General features: G+C 41.9%; 1 protein-coding gene across 4 annotated transcripts; it reads right to left on the bottom strand.

Annotated features, from left to right (window-relative positions):
- Window positions 1–478: 478 nt before the first annotated feature.
- Window positions 479–26,584, bottom strand: DAB2 (DAB adaptor protein 2). Of its 4 annotated transcripts, none has more exons than XM_030969068.1 (14): window positions 26,421–26,584; window positions 14,392–14,518; window positions 13,078–13,217; window positions 12,344–12,442; window positions 11,904–12,035; window positions 9,815–9,898; window positions 9,241–9,288; window positions 9,003–9,065; window positions 7,570–8,199; window positions 6,580–6,727; window positions 5,454–5,981; window positions 4,909–5,000; window positions 2,729–2,796; window positions 479–1,979 (listed from the first exon to the last, which is right to left on the bottom strand). In XM_030969068.1, exons 1-13 carry the CDS (start codon window positions 26,430–26,432, stop codon window positions 2,734–2,736), a joined length of 2,166 nt encoding a protein of 721 aa, XP_030824928.1. In that variant the 5' UTR covers window positions 26,433–26,584; the 3' UTR covers window positions 479–1,979; window positions 2,729–2,733. The 4 variants fall into 4 exon arrangements, with proteins under 4 accessions (XP_030824928.1, XP_030824929.1, XP_030824930.1 ...); XM_030969069.1 differs by having other exon boundaries at window positions 2,729–2,793; XM_030969070.1 differs by having other exon boundaries at window positions 1,640–1,979; window positions 26,406–26,584.
- Window positions 26,585–27,789: the final 1,205 nt, after the last annotated feature.

The raw sequence follows: 27,789 nt of genomic DNA, 5'->3' as shown, positions 1-27,789 counted from the left end.
AAATCCCTTGCAAGGAGTTGTTTTTAACCCCTTAACCATCAAACAATATTAGAAATAAGAAGAAAAGTCTAAAACAGCAGCTTGCTAATGGATTTATTATTTTTTTAATCTATCTCTGTTAAAGGAGTATGTAATTTCTTCTGAACACAAGATGTTCTAACTGAGATTTCCCATCATCAGTTTAGATCTCCTGCAAAGCTGGAATATACAAGCTGAATTATTGAAACTTCTGAGTGCAATGCAATTTAAGTACTTAGCTCCCACAGTCCTGCAGAAAGAAGCAAGAAAGCACCTTTAGCAGCAACAAGCTCAGGCTGAGCAGCCGAAGTTCTAGTGACAGTTTTTACTAAATCAGTTTGAGATTTTTATATTTTAATATAGCACAGCATTTGTTGAACAGGTCCTATGCAAGGAGTTACAGAAAGGCACTTTGCCATCAGACAGCTCCAGAACCTGCAAGGAATGATTCTCAGCAGGTTTTGAACTTCTAATGTCAACTAGACCACAAGACAGTTACAGAGGACAGAATGAACAGCCACACCGATGTTCATTTGGTATGAAGAGTTGCTTCTTTTTAATGCCATTAAGTAACAGGTACTACAGTTTTATATAACAGTGTAACATCAATACATTTCTACATTTCCAGTTTGAGACAATACTTAAATTCGTGATTTTTTTTTTAATTTTTAAAAACATTTTTGCATTACAGAAAGTGCAAGAGAAGTTTGTATACAAGACTAATTGCATGACTGGATGAATTGGGTACTAAGGCGGTATTCAAGTTGACTTTCTTAGCTCTCCAGTTTAGCAATGGCTTAGGCATTTGATTTAACAATAACATTTCAAGTTTGTACTTAACATTAACAGAAAAACTTCTGACACATCAGTCATCACCACTGGCCAAGAATGTAGCTGTCACAGGCAGTTGTAACTGGTTCCAAAACCCATTAGTAAAGAGGCTCTTGATTAAAGGCAAGCTTTTCAAGAGATGATTTTTTTACCTCACATTAATGGCACAGAGGTGGTGCATCTGTTCACCAGGAGCCTAGGCATGCAGTGAAGCCTTTTTGGTGTTTTTGTTTTCTAGCATGCTGGAAACATACCCCAGTACACCAAGTGACAAATCAAACTGAGCACATCAGGGATTCACAGAGACGTAAGCAAGAACCCTATCTGCTTGTTTCATTTGTTTGCCAAGCCACCTTAACAGGAAAGTAATCCTAGTAGTTTTCCCTCCCTGAAAACTGCCATATTAGCACCAAGACAACAGTTAGTGTCCCCAGCTACCTAAATGTTCTGCAAGAAGTGTTTCAGCTTACAGTGTAGGCCTCTAGTACTCAGGGCTTCAGCAGTGCTGTTACAGACTCCGCAGTCCCTTAATGACACATTTATGGTGGAATGATGCTTTTACTTTTAGTTAAATAGACCAATATTAGATTATTTTCCTCTACACAGTTACATTTTTGTGGCTAAGAGACCAAGTAATCTGTAGAACTCCGTAGCATCCCCTTTACTTTACAACTGGCTGCTGTCATCATGGGCAGCTGACCTAGTTGTTTGAGTTGTGGAGTTTCAGCTACTAATTCTACACCCTTATGCAAAGGCAACATCTCTCCCCTAGGAGCATTAAGCTTCTCTATTTTGGGACAGTAAGTGCTATGTAAAGGGAAGTGGTACAAGACCCATTACTCAGTGCTGCCAACCTCTCTGTAAAGGAGTACAAAGAACCAAAGTAAAGGTAACATCCACCAATTTGAATTTGGGTTTTCAGCGTGAGTCAATATCCCCATTTGCTTTGCCCTGAATTATTGTCTTCACAGCATGTTCTTTGAGGGTCCATGCTTCAATCCACCTGGATATAGTTTAGACTGCAGACATCATGAAACATCAGCAAGAATAGCAGACAGCAAAGTGAAACACATAGAAAAATCACGTTGAGGAGAGGTCCAGTTATTCCATTTGTCCTTTTCTGGTTACACCTAGTATGATGGAAAGGAAGTAGTGTTAGGATGGTTATGAGTTGTACTTTATTGCTTAAACAGAGCTACTGAGAACAAAACTAAAGCAATAAATATCAACACTTGTTCTTCTGTCAGAAGCTAGGCAGTATTTCAGGGGAAGACTGAAAGGTATGGCAGAAGATTTGCTGGATCAGTAGATCATGCTCTTCAGTCAATGGTATGAAATTTCAAATTACATTAGTTTCTAGCAACAAAAGTGCTTGTAACAGCTTTTGATTAAAAATCAGAGTAAGAGTCTAGTAGCCTTACTCTAGTTTTATTCCAATTTACCCAGAGTCCAAAACTGCCATTGTTGAGGTGATTAAACTTCAGAAAGCTGTACGCTGTATAAAGGGCACTCTATGCTAACATTCCCCACAGATATCTGAAAGTATTGTAGTCAGCTCCTCTGAGTTCTGCAGCATGTATATAGTCATTAATTTTCCTCAAAGAAAGGAAATCTAGATCTACTGTGGGCTTGGGATTTAAAGACTTTATTCTTCCACAGATTTATTTCTAACAAAGTGAAGCTGGCTAGGCTTAGACAGAGCACAGCTATGTACAAGTCTGATAGAGGTACTCTAGCAGAAGTTCCTCCAAGCACTGTTTGCCGTATTTCAGGGAGCATTAGTGTGAAGCTACTGCAGTTTTTGGATATCTCTTTGCCAAACATTTCCTCAATAAATTTCAGAGGATGAAGTAGGTTGGCTTGTTAGTGGAAGACTTACCTGATTTATGCAAATGGGTTGCCAAATTGATCATCAAAAGGACCGGAAGGTGGATTCTGAGATTCCTTCTAAGGAAAGAGAGATAAGCTGTTAGTGGATTTCCAGTTTTCACCAGATTTACACTGCATGGCTCTATGAGCTATTTTGTGTTCAAACACCTGAAAATAATACTTCAGAGCTCCTGCTAAACACACATTTACTGTACTGCATCAACAAAAGAAGGGGGCTCTAAGCCATGTTAGCTTTTATGCTAGTCCAAGGCAAGGACTTTTCTTCAAAAAACTGTTTGCTACTGAGCACTCCTTTGGAGCCAGTGGAGTCATGATGAGATATTTTTAGTCAAATGCTAGAAGTCTTAAGTTAGCACTCTGGTATTGGTCCAGAATTTTCATTGAGGGCTTTAAGTACTTGTTGTGGGTTTACAGGAAGCAGGTTTTCTGGGAATGGAGTGGCCAGAGGCCAATAGGTGTTCAGATTCTAAATTGACACCAGGCTTGGCCACTGAGGGTGGATGCGCCTCTGAGAACACAGGGGTTAGAAGCAGAGCACTCCCTTGGGCTCTCTCTTTGATTTCCAGCCAGCAAAGAGGCAAGGCCTCCCCTGCCCGGCTTCGAGCTGGGCAGGGGAGGGAAAACCTGCGGCCCGGCAGAGGTAGGCCTGACCCCTCAAGATGGAAGGGTGGTGGGGGCACCAGGAGGTGTTGGGCAGCCCCCCCCAGGAGAGACAGAGGGAGAGAGGCCCCGAGAGGATTTGGGCAGCTTCCCCCGCCCCCAGCTAGAAGATGAGAGAGAGAAAGCCGGTACGGGCCTGTGGCCTTGAAGTGATATCGGCTGTGGAGAAGGAGGGGGAAGGGGGGAGTGCAGCAGGGAAGGGCCTGGCTGCGTGCAGAAGTTTGTTAACCCCTTTCTAGACAATGAAGACCTCACAGAGCATTTGGACCTTTCCCGGAGGGGAGATGGAGTGGATGATAAAGAGGAAATGGGCAAGAGAATGACAGTCGGAGCAGTGAGTGAGGCTGGGAGAGTAAAGAAGAGGCTGGACAGAGATGATGGAGTAGCTGGTTGCTGGACTCTTTTTGGTACAGCCATGGACAGAACCATGCTTCCTTGTGATACAGAGGCTGCATGCAGGGGGGAGGCGATGGCTCAGAACTGAGAGGGTTCAGTTTTGGAGACCCCCCGGCCCCAGGGGGTAGACAAGTATGGGGGGGACAAGAGGTCCCGAGAGTGATGAGGAAACTGTGCTTTTTTTGGAACTGGTCAAAGCACCCTTAAAAGGATAACCCTTGAAGCAGCTCTGTTCCATGTCCAGTGGTGAGCGCGCTGGGCATGCAAGGAAGAGGTCACCATGGCCCCAAGAAGGACTCCTCTCCTCTTGATGGACTGGAATTGAGTATTTACAGGGTGATGGATGGAGACTTGAAATTTGGAAGATGTATTGGAAATGTGGTGGGGGGAGGAGGAAATGTTTTTGTGGAGTTTTCATTTTCCAGGTGTGTGTGTGGTTTTTTTTTTTTCTTTTGTAGTTTAGTTAATAAATTTTTTTTTCTAAGGTAGAAGCCTGCTTTGCTTATTTCCTGGTCACATCTCACAGCAAACACCAGGGAAGTATATTTTCATGGTGCACTGGCATTGTGCCAGTGTCAAACCATGACAGTACTCTGTCTCAAATAGAGTGTAGGGGAGAAAGTGGCTTCACCAGATCAGAGTCCAGAATATGGAACCTCTTCAGCTAGAGAGCTCCACAATCCACACTGCTCAGTCTGCTCTAAAGAGGGTTATATGTAACCAAAGAGGAGTATTTCTGCAGCTATATTGTGATACTCTTTTGTAAAGTGTCCCAATACTACAGAACTTTGCACCATGGGCAACTGATTGTGGCGCCAAGCCAAGTGGAATAATGCTTTGTTAACCTTTGTTAACCTTCTTACAACAGATACCCTCTGTTAGATCACATATTAGCCTCAAAGATGCAAAAGTTTTTTCTTGTATGGCCTCTAAAGCCAGAACTAAACTAGTGCTCAAACATAGGCACCACAGTAACTAAGGAGAAAAAAAGGGTTTTGATGGCTTTTTTTTGTGGTGGTGATGTCACTTGGGCATTTTGTTGTTAGGGTGTTTGTTTGTTTGTAATTTTTGGTTTTTTATTTGTTTGTTTTGTTGGGGTTTTTTACTACTTACAGATGAGGCACTGATAGGGTCTGTTTTATCTTTACTTTCAAACAGGCCTTCAGCTGGCAACGCACTTTGTCGAGGAACAGGCTTTGGTGGTTCTAAAAAAGAGAGACATACTGCTATAATTACTTGACAGATTTAGCAACCACTCAGGTCTGCTTGTATAGCAACACCACAACTCATCTAATTAGAAACACAAAAAAATTAACTGGAATTTTGTTAGACTGACTTTGAGTCACAGTATTAACTCCTGCTTGTCCCTCACTAAGCTTAAAACAGATGGAAATTCTATCATTGTACAGACTTAGGTTTACCTCGTTCTAGTAAAATAATTTAGGCACTAGGTGTCAGTGTTCAGCCATGCTGCTGCTAAGTCTTCGATTTTCTAGGTGAGCCAGCTCTTCAACCCTATATTTCAGTAACCATTAACCCCAAAATGTAACCAGTCATTTTGGCATACAGCTTGCAAGCTGCCATTTCATCATGATCTGTACTGTCTTTAGAAATGCCTACTTTACTACTACAGTAACTGCTGAGAACTCCAGGAGCACCTGAAAGGCTTTGCTGTTCTCCTCTCCTCGCTGGTACTGCAGGTGGCTTTGTCAGCTGGAAGTCTTTGAACATTTCCTTGACATCCTTCATTTCTTTATCCCCAAGTGGATCCAGAGCAATGAATGCATCACTCTCTTTCTTGGACGGCTCCTTCGGCAGCGTAGTTCTGGGTGGTGGCTGGGGCGGGCTAGCTGCTGTTGACATGGAGGGCAGTGCTGAGGCTGTCTGAGCTGGGAGTGGTGTAGATGAGAACATGCTGCTCTGGAAGGGATTCACAGCACTGACTGGTTGTGGCCAAGAACTGGGTGTAACTTGTGCTGGCTGCGACCAGAGACCAGAGGACTGAGTGGGTGTGGCACCAAAAGATGAAGACTGGTTCCAGCCGGGCACTGCCTGAGTACCAAAGGCAAGTGCTTGAGTAAATCCTGGAGACTGAGCAGGCATCATGGACCCATGAAAGACTGATGTGGCCTGACTGAAGGAAACTGTCTGCGGGGTCCAGGGTGATGAAGTTACTTGCAAGCCACCTGGGGGGAGATTGTTGTTACACAGCACTTCAGTCATCTGAAGATCACAAGCAGGAGTGTGTCAATTCCATAAACGGTACTAGCAAAAGATTTTCATGTACTGTTTGCAAAAATCTCTTGATTTGCACTTACAAATCAAATCATTTCAGAGGAAGGTGGCAGGAGAAAGGGTTTACATTTTAACTTTGCTGCATTTCAGTGCTGCAAGGACATAAATGACGTTGTTTTAAGCGAACAATGAACACAGTTCTAGCACAGAAATGACAGGTGGATTTGCCATACAGCTGCTTCTGTTTAAATGATTATTAAGATACTGTGCAGCAATGTTACCCTGACCTCACAAGTTGTGCTTGGCTCACTTGAGCCTTGTGTACCTGATGCAGGAATCTGCTGTCAAAGTTAAAGCAGTTAACTACTTTAATCCTGATTCAGTTGAGGATGTAGAGTTTAGCACTCACAGAACTTAATAGTTTAGGGCAAACAGCACATGGGTTAAATGGTATAGCACTACACAAGAAATAAAGGAAGACTAGAATCCATGTTCTGGTGTTAGCAGATATCTTGGAGTAGAACAAAACATTTACTTTTGTAAACTAACCTAGAACAGCCAATGGAGATGCTGTGGTAGAACTTTTTTTGAAGAGGTCCAGTGGGTTAGTTGGCGAAGCTGCTGGCTGTGCCCCTGAGCTCAGGTTTTCTGTAGATGGCACAAAGAAGTCTGAGCTGAACAAGTCATCCGATGCAGCCTAGAAAGAAAAAAAAAAGTGAGATGCCACGGCAGAACACATGCTAGCACAATCAGGGCTCCCTAGTCCAGAGTCCAAAGAAGACTTTTTCCATCTAAAGCAGAGGAGGGAGTTTTGATGTAGCATTTAGAGTATAGGAGTTTCAAACATCACCCTTTTGTTCATGCCTAAGGAGATACATGGCATTAAATAGGTAAAATATGTAGAAGTCACAAGCCAACAGCAGAAGAGCAGGACAAAATGGCTGAATTATTTGCTACAAGTGAGCTTCCCTCTGCACCCTACCCCTTTAAACTCTACTGCTTAGTCTGCAGAAACCCCTGTGGTTGTGACAAGTTTTGCATAATTTGAGTACAAGACAAATGAAGCTGATCCAGGGCCACGCTCTGCCTAATCAGGCAAGTTAATTTCCTTCAGTAGGTAAATACTGGGAAACCACATTGGCTTTGGTAAGCTAGTACTAGTATCTTACTGTCATGAGACCCTAGGTTGATGGGCATACTGCTATCATAAAAGGTTATACTGCTATCATAACAGATTCTGGCATGATATCAAGTGTTAATATGCATAGCAGCATACTTACCAGACCTTTACAGGAGTATGGCAGCATTAAAGAAAAGAGTATAGAATTTAGTGACCATAGCTACTATGAAGCATTCATTCATAGATATTAGAAGGTACTTTGGCTGCAGAGAGGTTAGTGTGAGCAGGGCAGGCAGAAGCAGACATGTTGTGAAGCTGGGTAGCCAGTTATACAGTAATAAGAAAGAAAAGCTTCCTTCAACCCAGCTTCTCTAAATAAAGTCATGCATATTACCACAAATTACTCGAACACTGTTCACCTTGACGGATCTCCTTCCTCTTCCTGGCTTGGTACTCTGTGGTGGTGGGCTAATTGTTATAGGCTCATGTGGCGTGAGTTGGATATTGTTTTCAGAATCCAGTTTTACTCCATTCTGCAGAGATGTTCCTTTGGAAGCACCTTCCAGAAACAGGTTTGTTGGAGTTTCAGGAAAGCCATTCCTTTCTCTCTCTGGTATCACATTGGGAATTCTTGCTGCAGGTGACTTACTCTCAAGTGGCCACTGGCATGTTAGTGCTTCTCGTTTGCCAGTTCTATTAGAAATCTGGTCAAACTGTTTATCAAAGTAGTCAATATCACCATTTGGATCACCATTACCCCCTGATGTCAAGGTAGTTGGACTTTTCTTCTGATCAGATTTTAGAGAATCACATGAAGGTGGTGCAGATTGGGCTGGCTGTGTGAAAGGATCATCACTGAAAGGGTCTGGATTAGGTGTAGGAAAGAAGCTGAGATTGGTAGAGAAAGCACTCTCAGGCAAGAAGGGTGTCTGTGCCTTTGGTTGTGGAAGAGAGACTGTGATGCCATTCAAGAAGAGATCCTCTTTTGCAAAGGTTTGTTTGGTCTCAATTTCAGAATTAAAATCCACTAACAGAATCTCTTTAGCTTCCTATTTTTTCAGAGAGAAAAATGAAGTTAGTTATATATAGATTTTGCTGCACAGTGAAAAAGATCAAGGAAAATAGCTGCAAAAGAAGAGGTCCTAGTATCCAAAACATTATACAGGTAAATATTCAAAGTCACACAGGAAGCACTGGTGTTTATAGTCAAATTAGAGCTATTTGGTCCCTGAAACCCAATAATGAAACATCTGCTTTCAGATCCCTTACTTAAATATCAGATACTTATTATTCAACCTAGTGACTGTAGAGTGAGTAGGAACTAATTACACCTAGGCTTTCACTTGAGTCACAGACCCCTGGTTGAGTTCCAGTCCTTAGTTCTGACAAGTTGTGAAATCACACTGTCTTGGTATGACTTCAAATTGCAGTCTCAGCTTCAGAACAACACTGAAGAGCTAGTGGAAGGTAACATGCTAATTCTCCACCAAGCATGCAGGAGAAGGGTGAGACTTGGTCACTGGCTGGGTTGACAGCACCAACTGCATCCTGCTGATGGTGGCTTACAGTGCCACGTTTAACATGATGGATTTTTGGCGTCACTGAGCTATGATAAGGCTTATGCACTCTTTTGTGCAATTAGGCCAAGTTTTGAGCTAGAGCTACTGGAATGATGTTAGTGAAATTAAGTACTAGAACGACATCTAGTGGCTAAGTGGATACTTTTATGGCCCTACCCCACCAGTAGAGTGATGATTGCTAGGCAGGTGTCTCAGTAAAACCAGTACTTAGTACTAGGACTAAATTTGCTTTCAAAGAAAAAGCCAAGGCAAGTAAGCTAGACTGTACTTACTGTTGGACTGCTCATATCAGGGGGCGTTGACATATCCCCAAACAAGTCCATCTGGTCAACTCCCTTGAAATCAGAAATATTAAGAGTTGGTATCTGTTAGAGCTCTCAAGAAAAAGAATCAAGCATCATGCAGACTTACTTTAAAATCTGCAGTAAACACTGTAAACACTGCATTTCCTACACAATATGGGGACAGTCAGTTATGAACATCAATAAAAAGTTTTGAAATTTAACCTACCGGTTTCATTTTGTCAGCTTGATCAGCAGGCAGTTCTTCACCATCATTCTGTAACAGATGGATAACAGCATCAGAAATAATTGGAATTTGAAAATTTGCCTTAAGCAAGGAACTTTTGGGCTTTAAAAAGCAAGTGACAGGGGAGGGAAGCATGAGATTACTACTCAGTATAGGATCCACAGACCCCTTTCACTTCCATTTCAATGTAATTGGGTATCTGGCATTGCCTTCATAATGCTGGCAGCAGAGAGAAAGTAAAAGTTAGATGTGGTGCAGCAGCATACCTAATCAACAGAGGCTGAGTAGAAGTGACCTACCTCAGTCTTACTTACTTCACTCTAAAGAAAAAAAAAGACTTAATACCTAAACATCATGTAGAATATCAGAAGTCTCTCACTTTGGAGGAGCTCACCAGACCTAGGCAGTCAGACACCTGGCACAACTGCCAACCAGTAGCTTCCAGTGTTTCTGGATTTAGGCAGAGTTTAGTATCAAGTCTTACAAGAGCCCAAAAGTCACCCAAAATTGAAACCAGCTTTATGCAGACTCATGCAGTTTCTAGATTTTTACTCACCTTTTTCTTTTCTTCTTCTTCCTTCTTCTTCATATTATAAATTAGTTGGAAGAGGTCCTTAAGATCAGAAACCAGGGGCTCAGCCTGGAAAAGAACGTAGATTTTAGGCCATTTATTACTTTTACCTGGACTTCTACTGCTGCAATCTGTGCAACAAAGCAAGCTTCCCTAAATGGTGCAAGACTTAGGTTGGGATAACTGGAAAAGCAATAGTTTAAAGACTTGTTTAGTCTTCATATAAGATTCTGCTTATGCATAATCCAAGGGGAACAGAACACAACCGGTGCAGAACTGTTGTTAACTCCACAAAAGTGGCTGTACATGAATTTGTGCCAACCTGCTATGTTTTTGATAAAAAGCTGATAGCAGTACTTCTTAAGTGCATGGCAAGTCCTAGAATTGCAAAATTTATCCAAGCCTTCTGGTAATCTCCAGAGAGACAAATCCAAAATGTTCTTCCTATTTGCTACCAATTCTAGCACTGAATGTGGAGAAAGCTTCTATATATAATACTACTTTTATTTGAAACAGTGTACAAATAGCAAAGGAGCAGGGCGAGCATAAAGGTTATCATCACCTCAAATGTGTAAAGCTTTAGAGACCAGCTTTAAATGGGATCTGTGACATGATGAAAGTTTAATGTGAATTAGAAAGGCATGGCATGCCTTGCACATCCATTAACAAGAATGCTGTTGTTCAGATGGCGGCGAGCTCAGCTGCCCTGCTTTGGAACACTTGTATCAGGCATACAGCAGCTTGTCAGTGTCTGGAGTAGAACACCTCCCCATCTTCAGCCACTACCACCACTGACACAAGCAGAGAATCCTTTGTACAGATCTCACTGCTTTCACCTGAGCACCATCCTCTCCTAATCAAGGGGTCTAAGACACACAGCTGTGGGAAGAGCCATTGCAAGAATCATCAGCTTTAACAAGGAGTACAGCTGCAGCAGGCTAGAGCTGCAGAAGTCTTTACCTACAAACAAATTACTTACTTCCTTACTTACAAATTTATGACAAAAACACACAGCAGCAAGTCAAGAGCTGTCTAAGGCCTGGCTGGGCTTAGAGGTTGGCAAGCAGCACCCCATGGTGAAATGAAGGAATAGACTCCAGAGTGCATACCTAAGGCTTTTGTGCTTAACCTACAATTCCACTGAAATCAATACAATTATTGGCCAGAATGCTGACAAACTAATAAAAAAGAATTAAAAGAAGATCTTATAGCTGTTACTGAAGTCCTAACATGCTCCAACAAGGAGCTCCCCAGTGGAGAACCTGTAGTGGGTCCAAAGCTGCCAATAGGCTCTCCAGGAGGGCAGGTAGGAATGGGTAAAAAAAAATCTAGCTTTGAAGTCTGGGCTCATTAAGTCATTACAGTGATTATTATAAAATCATTATAAAGACAAGCTGATAAATAAAAAATACCTAACTTCAAGTTGTTAATGAAGCTGCATAATTCTTAGTGGTATTTTTAAGTAGCTTTTCCCAGAATCCAGTATTGAGATTCCCCTCAGAGAGACTAACCTTGCACACAGGATTTCTGCATGTGAGGAACTTATCACAGAAGGATCTGAATCCCTCCCAATAAGTTTGGGTTAGAAGGTCCTAGGAGGACCAGGTCTGTCATTTACAGGCCCCAGAATCATTGTTGCAACTAAGTGATTTCCCTGCTGCACAAGGCAAAGCATCATGTGAACAGACTAACTAGTTCTATATTTCTGTTAATTCAGAATGAAGCTCTGGCTATTTTACTTAAGAATTAGTACTTTCACAGTGGGAAGCCTGTGCTAATGGCTCTGTTCATCTCACTAATGACTTTCATAGACAAGTTAAGCATTGTTAATCATAGTAACCAAGACTACTTGAGGGATTTTATTCTGGACTACAAAGAAACTGTACAAGACAGAAGCCAGTGGTGACACAGTTGATTCCTATTGTCTTTCTTTCAGTAAAATCTGTCCATGCATGCTGGTATTCTCCAGAGGAATTTTGTAGGATTACCACAAAACACTAGACCCTCATCACATGTTAAATGTTTACACAACAGCATTATTCATAGCACGTGAAAGAAAGTGTCTGATTCATACCTGCTGGGCTGTTTTTATGGCAAAAAATTGGTGCTGGCCTTCTCCTCCACATATATAGCCAAAGGCACGATTGTCTGTCACATCCCGAGCAATAAAGGAGATTTTGTTTACTGGATGCTCATGTTCTATGACCTGGAATTGGGAAAAATCCAAAAAGTATTGGTTTAAATTTCTGGAAATATAATAGCTGCTATTCTCTGTAGTTAGAATGACTGTTAACAGTCCAAACCTCAGATTCATTAGCCTTTGATTAATCACAATAGGACACAGCTGTCTTTCTGACAGGACTCTTCAGCATTACAAACATTTCGCAAGATAATTTTTATATGTGGAAGTGAGGTATAGTGCCCAATAGGAATCTAGTTCATATTGGTCTAACTTAACTTCCAGGTGCTTCACTAGCTCAAAGAATCACAATAAGAAAATAAGTTTTATCTTACCCCAGTTTTTTCATCTATTATCTTGATACCAGAGAGGGAGATGTTTACCCAGATCTTCTGTTTGTGTTGGCCCTGGGAACGGGCTGCTGCTGCCATTCCCTAAACAGAATGAATGCCAAAGTATTGATGAGACTTCTGTTGGACTGAGCTTTTACTTGTTCTTTGTAATATATGACTGCTTAGGTGTAAAGTGATACCACAGATCTAGATGGTTCCCTCTGTAAATATTTTAGAGCTTTAAAACAGGTTTTAGTCCACAAAATTGCTGCAGCAGCAGCATCTTTACCTGCTTTTCCAGTCTGATTGAAGGTATGTGAGTGTTCTGCACTACAGAAGCATTGGTCATTGTTGCTGCAGGGATTAATTTATTTTTTAATTTGTCTGTATCTCTCAGCATCACCACTGACACAGGATGCCAACTTGTGCTTTGAGGTCAGTGTTAAATTTCACAGCAATTCCCCCTTCTCCTCCAACACTCAAGCTCATAATTTGTGATGAAATTCATACTGCCATCATTCATACTGGATGCGTACAGACCCAAAGGAATGTTCCCAGACTTTCAGAGAAATGTCCTTTGAGTCAGAGGTTACAGTACAGGAAGCAACATCCATCTAGATGGTGCTATCAGTAACTATGTTACCATTAAGCTGTATTTGAAGTTTTGTCAAAGCGACTGATCTGCTTTTTGAAGGCTAACCAGAGATTGTTCCTTATGTGACAGATCAAGCCCTTACCTTCAGCTTCATCATTGAATCCTGACTCATTTTGTCTCCTCTTGCCTCGGGAACATCATCTATGCCAATCAGTTTAGCCTTGTATTTTACACCATCACCTTTGAATCTAGCCAAGAGAGATTCATCTGTTTTTTCTGGCCCTGGAGAAAGAGAAAAGGTTTGGTGGGTTTGTTTGTTTTTTGAGGTTATTTTTCATTTGGGTGAGTTGGTTTTTTTTTGTTTGTTTGGTTGGTTTTGGTTTTGTTTGTTTTTTTAATGATAGAAACAGCTATGTCGAAATTTGTGATCTTTAAAAAATGTATATGCCATATAAGTATAACCAAGTACATGTTAGAACTGTCCCTTGAGCACAGCTGACTAACAATCTGTGTGCAGTGCAAGACAGGTACTCCTTTAAGTCACAGTATTCTTGCAGAATGTGGCCTCAGTTCAAAGAGTGGAGCCCAGTGCTTAATGTCTGGGGGCTTCACAACAATTGCTCTAATAAAAGACTAAAATGTGGATAAGCAACAGTCAAGTAGATATAGGTGCTAAGAAAAGCCACCATGCAGAAATGGTACTTCCCATAGCTGTACAGGGTGTTCAATAAGGCCTTTAGGTGTTATCCCCATGTTCTGATGTAGGCAGATCTCTTCTTGCTGTGCAAAAAGAATCTCCAGTTCACATTCTAGAACCTGATATCAGCACCATCATACAATGAGTCCTGGTACTTTTGTTCTAAGAACTTGGGATTTTAGCTAATTTGTTATTTCTGCTGTTCCTGCTACTAGGAACTGCTTGCTTTTCTTCTCTGCATGCTCAACATTGCTCAAGTATGTACCTAGGTATGTATTTTTATATGAGGTAATTATATTTACATGATCTAATCTATCAAAAAATCTATTATCTGATATATGGTAATTCTCATTGAATGAGTTTTCTAGCTTCTCTGGACTAGAATTTGTATTCAGCACAGATCTCCTTTCTGGAGGGTGCGGAGGAGTCAGGTTAAAGTTCAGAGCAACATGATGCTCCAGGGTCTGGTCACCTCCTCAGGAGAATTTCTCTTCTCTGGGCTCTTGCTTACTTGTCAGGCTCAGCGAATGACTCACTTAACAGTGGAACAGAGAGCTTTAGAATTTAAGGCTAGAAAAAAGCTTTTAAAACAAAGCCTACCTTCTGGTTAAGTTTATTGTACTGGCATATTTACTTACTCTGGTCAGGAGGTAAACTCAGTTATTTCAGCAATAGTGGGAGGGTGATATTAGTATTGGCAAATGCAAAAGATTACGGACACAGAATAGAGGAGGTGTTCATGTGGTAAGCATTTCTTACCTTTCTTTTTTTCCTTTTTTGAAGATTGTGCCTTTGGTGGAGCCTGTTGTTCAGGCTGGCTGTTGGTAGCAGTAGTTTCAGCTTCAGCAGACATGATGGGACTGTGGCCAGTTATGTTCACTGTAGGCTTAAAAATCCAAATAACAGTTAGAAGACAGAAATAATATTTTACCTTGAAGAAGAAATACTTTTATTAGAGCTTTTAGTCCACCTCAGTTCTGCTGCACACCGATGCCTGGCAAAGCCTGAAAGCATAAGGAGTGATCATATGGCAAGTCTGGCTCTGACCACACAGAGCATGAAGTCATGGCCAGGAGGTGATGAACCCTCACCTCAGTAATACCCGAGCATTAGGGCACACTGATCTACACCAACCAGCTGTACTTGCACCAACAGGTTTTAATCTGTCAATCTTTAGCTTTTTTTACCTTTTAAGGCTATTTATAGAACCTCAGGTATTTTGGTCTATTCTTGTTCGGCACTGCCAGCTGCATCTCTAAAGTAGTGTAGGAGACAACCCAAGAAACATTTGCTAGGATCTGTTCCAAACTATTATGAGGATGGCATCAAAACACCCAAAAGATGCCAGTAGATATTGTTCATGTTTCTATAACAAGCAAAATCAGAGGTTATACCACCCAACAGGTAAAACTAAATAATTTCCTCAGGCTGCAGACAGACTGCTCCAGTAAAAACACAACAGAACCTCAAGCCAAACCCCCCACATGCTTGTCTTAACAGTAATCAAGTAGCCTTTAGATTTTCAAAAACCTGAAGGCTAGAAAATTAATAAGAAACTATGGACTTTTACAACTTACCTCTACGCCATGTGATCCTTTTGCCTCTGAGACACAAATTATAAAAATAATTTACAGTCACCATGTTTTGTTCCAACACAGCTGAAGCATTCACTCTCACCAAAAAGAGGTACTCAGAGCAGATTTATGGAGTTAAGAAGATCTAAACCAAGCCAGAAAGAATATCCACATCTGCTACCATTCTATCAATCTTCTGTCTGGGATATTGCAATGGCTGCAGTTAGTCCCTCAAATTTTAGGATGACAAATGAAGTCAAGATATTGTTTACGCAATAACTAATAATATTTAAATAACTGGGCTCATTTTTAATTCACCCTGCATCCAGGCAAGGTGCTACAGACCAAGCCATCCCTTTTATCTAGCATTTGAGACACAATTTGTATGTAGATACAAGTACTGAAGCATTGCATAGCCCCTTGCATTAGAAGTTTGTTAGTCTCAATAGTCAATTCCTCATTTGTCTTAGTAATAGTTGATGCTTTAACCCATTACTTGAAATGTACTTTCAGGGTTTTGCTTTCACTCCTGCCTTCCCTTCCTCCTCCAATTTACAGCTAACTAGACTGACTCAACCAGCTTGCCACTAACTGAGTAATGGCTATCAATTCTTAACTGACTCTTTACCCAGGAAGAGCACAAATGCCGAGGTCCTAAAGAGAGAATTTAACCCTGAAAGGCTCCATTTCCATTTAACCAGGAGGAAGGCCTTTAGAAACTAGCTAATCTAAGCAAAATTAAACCTAGCTTCTACCAGATGGTTTGTGAATTGCATTTAGCATTGGTCAAGTAAATCAATAGAGATAAGGGTGCTCAAATGGGAAAGAACTGTCAGCTATACCTGTTCTCCTCTGAAAGCAACTTATCTGGCCACAGTTAGGGAACATTTAATGCAAGGGAACAAAGGTGTTGCTGTGAAAGTTTCAAGTGGCTCTGAGTAGAAATTCATGTTAGAGGAGGAGTTTGTTTAGCAAGCCATGGTTATTTAAGAAATGTTATCACTGAGAGTGGCTTGCATGTCCATTCTGACAAAGGGTCAAGGGGACAACTATCAAGCCTGCAGGGATTTTGCAGAATACTTGCAACAATGCTGAAACAGATTGTGCCTATTGAAATCCACATTTTAATCAGATAAAATTAAGTCTACTGAATTCTTCTTTCAGAGTAACTAAGGTAGTTTGCCTGATAGTATAGTTTTGGGTAGAGATAGCTTTTAGACATAAGCATAAGGAATCCCACCTTAGATTTATCAGGTCCTTCAGAAATAAAGAAGGGAAGAGAGTTAAGGTAGGATCATTAATTAAACATCCACTCCTGTATGGAAGATTACTCTTGAGAGAATAGAAGGAAAAGGCCCAGAAGAGAGAAATAAGACATGCTCTCGAGAAGCTGAGTTATAACTTTAGGACATTCTGCCTAGCTCCATTCCAGAAAGAAGAAATAAAAACCTCAAGGCACTGAATCCTGCCTGTCAGTGATCCTTCTTCCTCTAATTAGCAGAGCTACACCCAGCTGTGTTGGTATCCAACTTGCATCACACCTTGAAGTAAAATTAAGAGGCAATAAAAAAGAAATAACTTAGGAAGGAGCAAATATGCACGAGCAAGACCTCACTTTGAGAACCATAAAATGGTCTAAGTCTACATGTGCCGCTGCCATCTTTGCATTCGAGGCATCTCTGATCATCACTGCCATCTGCCTCCATTGTATGGAAGTCAGACCACAAATTTTTATAAAACAGATTTTTTTTTTGATAGTAAAAAACCCACAGTGAAGGAAGATGGGAAGGGATGCACACAAGTGTCGCTGAACCTTTGCAAATACCCTGTCTTACTATGATAAAGGTAATTTTTAGTGTTGGCAATGCAATTTTAGGTTAGTGAGGGCCTTCTGGCTAATTCACGGGACCTACTCTCATATCTGAGATCTGCCAAAACTCATCTATCCTGGTGAGATTTTGCATGCACATGATGGTCATTTATCATACCTTTGGAGAACTTGCTGTCTTTGTAAAACACTTTAGAAACCACAGAATTAGTGAAACTAAGAACGCAATGATAGGCAAAGGCAAGCTTAATACGTGTTCATATTTCAAATAACTACTTCTTGATACCTGAGTTAAGCCACATGTCTAGCACTAAATTGTCTCTGTCTTCACCTTAAAATTTTGCTGGGGTGGGGGGAAACATGTGGCTTGAGCTAGGAGTAATCTATTCTGCTCACTATAAAAGAGCCTCAACCACAAGTAAATACAGTTTCTGGGCTTTACACTCAAGCTAAAGCTCTGCAAGCTTGAGTTTGTGTTATCTCTTAGTGGAAAGTGCTGGTGTGCTTAACATGCAAGTAACTTAAATAAAGTTAAAATCTTCCATTTTTTTTCTTGGGGGCTTCCTTTCACAGTACTCAACCTCTTAGTAGATTTCCTTACTCCAGCTGCAGGTGGAAGGCAACAGGACTAGAATTGTTTTCTTACACTTTGATTTTGAGGCCATCTCAAAAGAGTCAGCGAGGAAGCATGGCAAGGTTAGAGATGCATGTGCTTGCATGCGAGGGTGAAAGGACAGCCTTCAGATATGCTGGCATAGTAAAGAACAAGGTCATTACCCCAGCAGCTATGTCAGCACTTAGTTTAAAGCAGTTTGGATCTTGTCCATGTAGACAAGTCCATTGGTATCACCACACTTTAATTACTCACTGATCAGTTGTATGGCCCATCTTCATTGCTGTGCTAAATGTACTGTTTAAAAATTCAAAGAGTACAGATTTACAGATGCTGCCGCCTTGGGAGAAGTGCACCAAGCTCTGCCTGTATCACTGCATACATATCATACACATTTTTCTCACCCACTTTTCAATTCACTCCAGACAGAGCTTGTAAAGAGACCACTAGCAGTATCTTCCTCCTTTCCTTCAGGGACTATCCTGTGGAGAGCAGATAGATACTGATGACTTCTCAGACAAACACCATGTCAGGCCCATAACACATAGTTCTTGATGTACGACCTACTACCTACTCTCCATTCAAGACTTGCACTTCATTTCTACACAGCTGCCTTAGGAAAGTCAGTCTCATAACTTCTGGTATACTGTACTGTTGGTGTCCTCCCTGAACTCTTGCAGAGAGGGCTGTCAGTAATGACAAGTCATCCCTGAAATACCTGTTTTTTAGCAAGACTTGGAAGAACATGCCGAACAATTTTTGTTGAGAAACATTTAGTTTCCCTTACAGATGCTTTTAACAGATATCTTTTATTTGAGAAAGGAGTAGAGACACAATAGATAGCCTTAATGATTATGTTTTTGTCCTGTGCAGTGAATTGAGAATCTTCATTATAGCTGTAGTTTGTCATAGAATTAAGGACTGAACAGAATCCTCACCAACAGACAGGTTTTCCCCCCTCAGCAGACAAATATGAACGTCTCAAGGTTGATGAGACATTATCTAAGAGGTTAGGGACACCCAAAAAGTCAGAGGTAGATAAGCTAAACATCTGCTCAGCAGCCCAATACTTTGTCCTCTTCACGCCTGTGCTCCTTCTTTGTCCCTACAAGTACATGACTCAGCTTAAAGAATTATCGCATGTAAATATTAACCTTGAATTAGAATCTGTAAGGCCAGGAGAGGACAAGAGAAGCTTTTACTGCTGAGTGAAATACAGTTAGGATGAACTAGTAACAGGAAGCACAGCAACAGCTCAACTGCTGAATATGCTTCTGGGGCAGGTTGTTTCCTCCCCCATCATTCTTGCAGGGTTACTCAGGTTCTTCTGGTTAGAAGGCTGTGCTAGTGAATTCAAGATTTTAGTTTTCAAGCTAAGAAAATAGACTAAAGGCTGAACAGCAATTCACACAGTGACTGGGAAGAGTCAAAGTTGTGAAGCTGGATAGTCTGTTATCAGTAAATCATCTTGACTGGCAGCCTCCTGCTCACATCAGAAGTATAGCAGCAGATTTGGGTGAGCCACTGTAGGGCTGACTGACATTTACACCTAACAACTCCCCATCTGATCATCACATTTTCTGCTTAGTTCCTGCTTCAGTGGTAGTAGCCTTGAGAAGCCCTAGGCATGCATTAATAAATCAAAAACATAAAAGTACTAATCAGACTTTCGCTTTTTAAACAGGACCACTCATGCTGAGGAGTCAAATAAAATATAATCTTAAATGTTTTCCTTCACTGCTAGAACACCCATTGCTCTGGTATCTGACAGTGTCTAAAGAGTTCAAGTTGGATAAACCTTCTGTAACATGACACAAGAGATTACAATGATTTAGATGGAACATTCCAGATGCTTGTTCTGATGCAAGCATTAACATTAGCCTGTTTTCTCTATTAAAACAATCAAACTATTCTGTTATGAACTGGCATATCCAGCAACTAATATCCATGAGAAGCAACTGTCTTACCTACAGGTAGGCTATATCTGATGTGTTCACACTTACACACAACTAATACCTGCATGAAGACAAGTAGTAGTAGAATAAAGTTTATGGACAGCTTGGGAACGATTCGCCTCCAGTTTTAGCCATGTCTGGAATGTGAGAGCAGTATTACTTGTCAGAAAGGTGACTGAATACATACTTTTATACTGCAGAGTATAACCAAAGGTCCCATGGTTTGTCTTGTAAGAGAGACAGATTAAAAGGATATTAAACTGCACTGCCTGGCAAGTGCAGCTAATTGTCTTTCCCACAATTCAGTAAGGCTTACATTACCAATGCACCCATCATTCAGTTCAAAAATCCTGTTGAACTGTCCTGCTTAGGCAGTAGATTGGTAGAAATGTGATTTGTGTTCAAGAGATCATTTGCTTGATATTGTGACTTGAGTTAAACCAGGCACTTACCTGTTGGACCAAGTACTTCTAGAATAACAGGATTTTACTTTAGGGAACTTCCAATGTGCGACTTGCTTTTCAAGCCCTGTTTGATGTTTTGTCTTCTTACCCAAGAGGCGGATTGGTACTTTGTTGCAGTATTAAAGGCAGACTTAAGCCAATGGCTTCCTCTGTCAACACCAATTCCAGTCTGGAATAAACTGCCACAGCACTTAACATATTGCAGGATGTGCAATATAGTCCAGCTGTATTCATCATATGCAACCAGTAATGAGAAACAGGGAAGGGTGACCTTCATCTGCTTGCTAGGATAGAAGTGCAGCATTAAACACACCAGGGAATACCTCCCTCGTGCTGCTCCCTTCCCTAGTACCAGCTACAAAGCAGATAAAGATCTCAGTGCACTAATTAGCCATGTCAGCTACAGATGTTGGCATGTACCATTGCTGGTGCAGGATCATGCCTGCGAAACCACACAGAGAGCTCACCGTTCAGCCAACTTGCCAGCTGCTATTTCATCGCTTGAACAGAACAGTCTGTTCTCATCACATCAGTCTCCTCTGAACCTCTTGGTTTTTAGCAAGAACATAGAAATTCAAGTTCCTGAAAGTGTTTCATACACACTTGAATCATGGCCAAGAGAATATCACTAAGTTAGAAGCTGAGGCTGAACAGGTCATCCTGTTCAAGTGGTGCAATTCGATTGGTACTTTTTTATCATTCTACTATGCTTTCAAGCACATGATTTCTGAACAGATAATAAGTCACTTGTCAACCCAGCTACAGCAGTGGCTCTATTTTGGATGTTTCTTCCACTTGTCATGGAAATAAATACATCTTTTGCAGGAAGATTAAAGCAGAGGGCCCAAGAGATGTAATGACCAGTTTAAATAAGCTGTACCTGATGAACACATGGAACAATACCAATTCACGAGTGAAAAGCATTTAATGAGCTCATGCTATCTGGTTCCCTGAAGACTTAATCACAAGATGAAGTAAACTAGCACTGTCATACTGTTGATAGAACTATTCAGCCAGGAACTTCAGTATCCAAAGGTAGTGCCCAAATATCTAGCTAGTCCACCTTAAATTATGAGTTGTTCCAGGAATAATGCTGCAACAAGACCTGATAGCAGCCTTTCCCACTCTGTTCATTAGCTATGGTGACCTAATCATTAATTTATTGAATTAAGAAATTATTTTATTACCAGCAATACCAACATCTGAACTCCAAATTCTTCCCTTAGAAAGAAATTGAAAGGGCATACTGGGATACCTTTCTTGATAGAGAGCTATTACTTTGGAAACAGAGACTAATTAGATTATGTATTTAAATTATCCACAAGAATTTTCTTCCTTTCAGCCTTCAAGAAAGACAGCATATTTTACAACCTACCAAGGGAGCACTCCTCTATACCTCTCTCTAGTTTCCAGTTGTGAAGCCTCACAAATTAGTGGCACCTGAGCCAGAGCTCAGCTGCCTGCTGTAGTTATTACTAAGGAAAGCATCAGCTGCCCAAGGGATGAGGAATCTCAAGCAATATGGCTGCAGTGCCTACAGCTCAACCTTTTACCAATATTCCTTGTTGAGACTCGCTGGCTATACCAAACAACATGGAAGAAATGCAGTTCTTACTCAAGGCAGCTAGTGTTTACCCAGATGCCAGAGTTTGAACTGAACAACAAATCAAACACTTCATTTCCAACTGTATTCCTAAAGCCCTCCTGCCTAGAAGGCCTGTTTCTGATCTTCTTGCTTGCTAGTATAGTGAAGGACTCTTGCCAATAACCATGCTGTTCAGCCCTCCTTCTCAGAGCAGGAACTTGACATATATTGAAGCTGTTATCATAGGTTATGTCAGCTGCATACAGTTAACTGTCTGCTGCTGGCACTGCTATCCTTCTTTGCAGTCTGGGTATATGCAAGCTGTTCTGAGAGAAATTGCATATGTTTTGCACAGCTTACTCTTAAGTGTGTTCTCTACTGGTTCACAAGTTTATCTGTGTGATAAATAGGATTTTCCTGTACTATTCTTGCATTCACATGGCCTAAACCCGTGTAATCCTGGCCACGTTGTTGAGTACTGCAGTTTGCTTATCCAGCCCGGTTACCCCATGAGCAGCCAAAAGCCTATCATTAAACATTCATCCCAGCAGTAACTGAAGAGCACTCCACCTACCCCCCAGATACTGTGCCTCTCAATACACAAATTGTTGTAGCAGTTACTGCCACAGGAGTCACTCCATACTGCCTCTTGTAAGAGATGCAAATGATGTTCATTACGTATTCTGAGAAGACTGATGAAAATTCTGCTTGCAGAGCCTACAGCAGTTCCAGTCTTGTTAAGTTTTATGAAGCATATTGCTTAATATAAGGGTTACACTTGCCTTCAAGATTAGTTATTACCAAGGCCCTTAGCTCTCCCTTGTATCTGCAGCAAGAAAGGCAATGAATAACTACACGACTCAAATCTAAAAAGGTGGTACAGAAGGATCTGTACCAGACGTAAGAAAGGATTAACCAGGAATTTTAGAGTTCCACTACAGTTCTTACAGTAGGTATCCTACTGAATAGCTAATGGAGTTTCATAGATGACTGTTCGACAGTAAGTTTCCCTACCAGCAATTATAATTACACATATTAGAGGAAGTTTACACTACAATTCATAAATCCAGACTATAAAGCAATCTTGACCAGGGTCTCTCTAATTTTCCATCTCTGTGATAGTCCTGACAGCACATTATAGAGATGCCCCCATCCCTCAGAAGCATACAATGAGAAGTGTCAGAGTTTACCTTCCATCAACCAGGGCAGCCATTGTTTGCAGACAGACCTGTGATTTGAGCTACCAGAAAACTAATCCTTACACATACAGTGACCTTTGTCCCTTGCCTCAAAGCACAAATGACCGCATTCTGACAGGGCACAGAAGAGATCTGAAAGGTAGAAAAACAGGCTGTAATATTAAAATGGCATCCTTAGGGCTCCCAACTTCTTTTGCCCACTCCTAAGAGGAAGGTTTCATCCATAGGCATTTTAGCCATGGGGCTAAAATGATTAGGTGTGTGGCACATCAGCATCAGGATTTGAATAGACTTTGCTAGAGGCACAACCTCCTAGCTGACATTGTCATGCAGCCTCCTGACTGTCAAGGTGAAGGTCCATTATCCTGTCTCTTAGACCTACTTTTTCTGCTGAAGAGATAATCCTCATCTTATTGCTTAAGATGAACATGCAACATGAACTGACAGAACAGCAGGAAATTCAGCTCCAAGGCCAATAATTTGTCCTTAACTGGCCCTGTAATGTCTGAGCTTTTAGATTTAAGGGGACATGCACCAGCTACAAAGCTAGATTAAAAACTTTTAAAATAAATTTAAAATCACATAGATAATTAGGGGCAAATATCTACAGGGCATTTCAGCTGAGACACTTCATCCTCAAGCACTCCAGAGCAAATGCAAGGCATAGTCTTTCAGATGAGGACAGACTAGAATGGTCTATGTCTCCATCAGCCAGGGCTGACAAGACCTGGATGGGAGAAGATGCTTCATTCAGCACTCAACTGCCCAGCTTGTATAAACAAGATAATCCTGTTGAAACTGGTACCTCTTGTTTATTGACTAGGCTTGACACTGTGCTTCATCCAGCCTCTTTATAACCCTGAGACCCTTGAACCCAAGCAGAGCCTCAGAATCAGGTTTCTAATGCCAGTTTTTCTTCTCAGTTACAATCCTCAGACAGCTTATTTGATTTGATCTCTTTAACACAACCTCAGGTTGTACTTCTGTGGAGTCCATGCTGAGGTAGCGAGGAGTGGCTTAACCTTGTTTGTGTTTCACAGCAGAAACTCATTAAGACCTCTTGGCAGTCCCTGATCCCAGTGGTATCATCTTGATTCTACTAACAATCCATTTGTCTGCATGCAAGATCTGAAGTTTTTCTCCAAAATCCTTGCAGGTTACAAGTTACCTACATGCTGCTTCAACATTTCTTTTGAGAAAATCTAGCCAGCAAGCAGAATTTGCATCAGCCCTGTTTCCAGATCAAGCTAGCTTTCTCTAGATGTAGAATTTATTGCTTTGTACAGGCAAATTTATGCTTCTGTAGTGGTCACATATTGCTATCCTTGCCAAATAAATTCCACAAGCATTCCCAGGGTTAACCCAGCTGGTCACACAAACTTCCTAAAAGTGTGAGGTTTACTAGGAAAGGAGCACATCAACGAGACAGAAAAAGCAGCAGGTTTGGCAACAGTACCCAACAACTATGGAATATTGGTGCACTTTTACATCTCCAACTATGGCTTTTCTACTTTGATTTCTGAGCATCCACATTGGATTCACCCTTCCTTGACATTAAGTGCATTTATTTGCTTTCCCACAGAGAAAAAAATCTACCCTTTCCATACATTATAACCACCTGCTTAGTGTGTTGCTTCTCATATCTGCTTGAGAAATAGAGGCCTTGAGCAAGAAGTACATCTATAGCAGCTACTGGTCTGCAGGTAGTTTAACAAGTAATGCTCTTCTCAATGAGAAAATAGATTGTGTAGAGATACTTAGCAGCATTGTAGAAGGCATATAGTAGATTAGACATCACCTTTACCTTCACAAAAATTCACTCAGTTTTACACTGAGCTTTCCTATGCACCAAATCATGGTGTTTGCTAGTTAAGCCTCTGTTCTGATGACTCACCTGACATTGATTCAGCACTCTCATCCTCCTTACCTTTGCTACCACTTGGTTGTCCTTCTTCCACAACAAACCTACTATTAATAAAAATTTCTGCTTTGGATGTGACCACATCCTTACACCATCCAGGGAATTTTGAAAAGCTGATTGTGCCTCAAGAAACATTGTGCTGGATGCAACTGCAGTGATTCTTTGAACAGATGTGGTGGGTGACAGAGAGTGCTCAGCTGGGAAGGTTTTCTTTGGATTAAAGCCTCACCTACCTCTAGGAAGGTCCTAATGGAAGCTGACACAGAGACCTGCTAGCATTATAATTGCCTAGGAGGTCTCTATCAGACACAATGTCATTCTTTAAGTTTAATGTTGCCTATCAAGTCTTTACAGCAAACTACAACACACACCTTCATAATTAATTTTTTGCTCTAATTGAATCTGCATCTTTAATTTTGTCTATTTACAGAGATGTTGCCTTCCTAGAGCATACCTATGGCCATTCTTTAGCATACAGTGTACCTTCACGCTCTCAGATTTGGTTACTTTTGGGCAGCCTTGTTTACAAAAGTTACAAAAGACTTGTGAAGAAACAAATGCTCCCTTTTAAGGCAAGGCAAACTAGCTTAATTAGGAGAAGACTTAAAAATTTCCAACTCTCAAAAAAATAAAATCATCAGCATTACCAGTGAATTTGTAGAAAGCATTTGAATAACCAGTGTCAACATTTTTGAGGGGTAAAACCTCTTTACAGAGAAGCCCACCTGAGGAGATCGGTCCATGTTGGCAACACCAGCATTTGTCTTACAGCTCACTGCACTGGCACCATGAAGTGTCACCATATAATGGACATTGGACATTATATATCGTCACCTGAGAAGCCAGTTTCTCTGTCACAGTAGAAGACTAATTCCAGAAAATCGTCAGCATCTACAGCTGTCCCAGTTTACCCCAGACTGAGGTAGCAGGCAGAAATTCATTGGCAGACAGAGGAGTGTTCCATCAAAAACAGCAAGGACACTCCATCCAAAAACAGAGCAAAACACTACTCCTGCTTCACAGCATCCTAACCTGCGCTCTCATTATCTCTGCTATTAGTGAGATCCTTTCATATTAGTTATTTATTATAACTAATTGGCTACAAACCCCAGGAAATTTAGAGTTTATATAGTTAATCCATGTAATGATTTCAACCCCATCCTCCCCAGAAAGCCGAAAAGGCGCGTTTATATTGCTTTACTCTCACGCTTGCCCTGCCGCCCGCCCCGCCGGGGCCGGGAGCAGGATGCGGGTGGCTTCTCCCGCAGCTCGGCCGGGACGGGCTGCCCGCAGCCCGGCTCGGGCAGCGCCGAGAGCCCCGCGGGACGGGACGGGGCCACCGCGGCGCCGCCGCCCCCGGGGCAGCGCGGCCCCCGCGGCCGGGGAGCTCGGCCCGGCGGGGCACTCAGCGCCCCTCAGCGCGGCCGCGGAGCCCGGCCCGGCCGGGCACTCAGTGCCCCTCCTGCGGCACCATCCGTGCCAGCGCCCACCCCGCACTGTACCCCGCGCCCCGCCGCAGGCACCCAGTGTCGCGTCGCCGCAAAAAAAAAAAAAAATCTCCTTCCCCCGGTGACAGCTCTTTCGCCCCCTCCCCCGCTGTGCGAGAGCCGCGCCCGGCGCGCAAAGCTCCTTACGGGCTAGATCCGTACCGCTCCGTGCATGATCCGATGAGCGCAGCCGGTAGCCTGCCTGGGACCGGGGCCCCGGTTAAATATTCGGTTGCACTCTCGCCTTCAGATTAGTTAGCCACTCACAGCGAGCGATATGGTTTTAATCAGATGCTGGCAGCTGACGACTACCCAGGAATGCGCTGTGATGTTTTTGCTGCTTGGTCTTGGCTACTCCCCCTCAACGTGTCGGCGCTCACAAGTTTAACCCCTTGCGAGCCGCCGCTGCGGGGCCGGGAGGGGGCCGGGGCCCGGACAGCCTCCCACGGAGGGACGGAGCCCCACGGGGACACTCGGGACGTGGGGACAGGCAGGTGGGACCCTGCGGGGACAGGGATCGAGCGGCACCCACAGACTGTAGCACCCTCCCGACCCTCCATCTCCCCCAGTCTGTGACCTGCAGAACCAAACTATTGGGTCAGTGCAACTCAGTTTCTGGGTCACATCGAGACCTGACCTTCGTACTTCCCACTCATCTTTATTCAAACATCTATCATGGTTTTTTCCCCCAGAGTAGTGCGGCTGTTTTCCAACTTGTATGAAAGAACCTCTGATAAAAAAAAGATATTTTTGTCCTTGTAGCAGAATAAGGTTTTTTTTTTTTTTTTCACGGCTGTCAACCTAGCTTAATTTTTTTTAAGTTTCTGTTCAAAATTGTGCATTTGGGTCTGCACCAATACCCAATTAAAAAAAAAAAAAGAAAAAAGAGAGAAATACTTTTTCCTTTTTTCCCCTGCTGAATAAATACATTTGATAGATATTTCGAAGTGTTCAAAAGGTGGAAATATTTAACACTAATTTTACTGCCAGGAAGGTCAAGGCTCAAAACTGGCATTTGGCAAACATCCTCATCCAAAGCTACTAAATGATACAATGCCTTTCTAGATATGGCATGGTATTCTTATTTTTCATGAATAGCTGGACCGTGAGTACGAGCTGATAGTTGTGTCTCACTTGCCTGTATCAGCCTTTCATCTGAGAAGCGCTCATTTTAACGAAAAAGGGCACGAGAAACCTCTTTTTGTACTCTAGCCTAGTGTTCACAGAAGCAAGTGCACGCCGCGGAAGTAGGGAGGATTTTGCTACAGTTAGCAGGTTGCTGGCTACACACACGTCGGTATTTGCAGGATTAGATCTGAATTCCTTGGGACACTGTTAAATTCGTGTTTAACAATGTTGGTTTTGTACAACTGGCTCTGCCCTGTACATTGTTTTGAACAACTTGTGCTAAACACCCACCAGCAGGACTGGAGCTTCTTGGTCCTGGGGCAGTATGTGTTTTAAAGAATCATACTTAGCATCCTTTATGAGACTCACACAGGCTGCCTGACATGAAGGTTGACATTGTGCC

Source organism: Camarhynchus parvulus, chromosome Z (assembly GCF_901933205.1).
Source record: "Camarhynchus parvulus chromosome Z, STF_HiC, whole genome shotgun sequence".
Classification (NCBI taxonomy): Eukaryota; Metazoa; Chordata; class Aves; order Passeriformes; family Thraupidae; genus Camarhynchus; species Camarhynchus parvulus.
The sequence above is the reverse complement of the archived record's forward strand: the minus strand, read 5'-3'. Positions and strand labels throughout refer to the sequence as shown.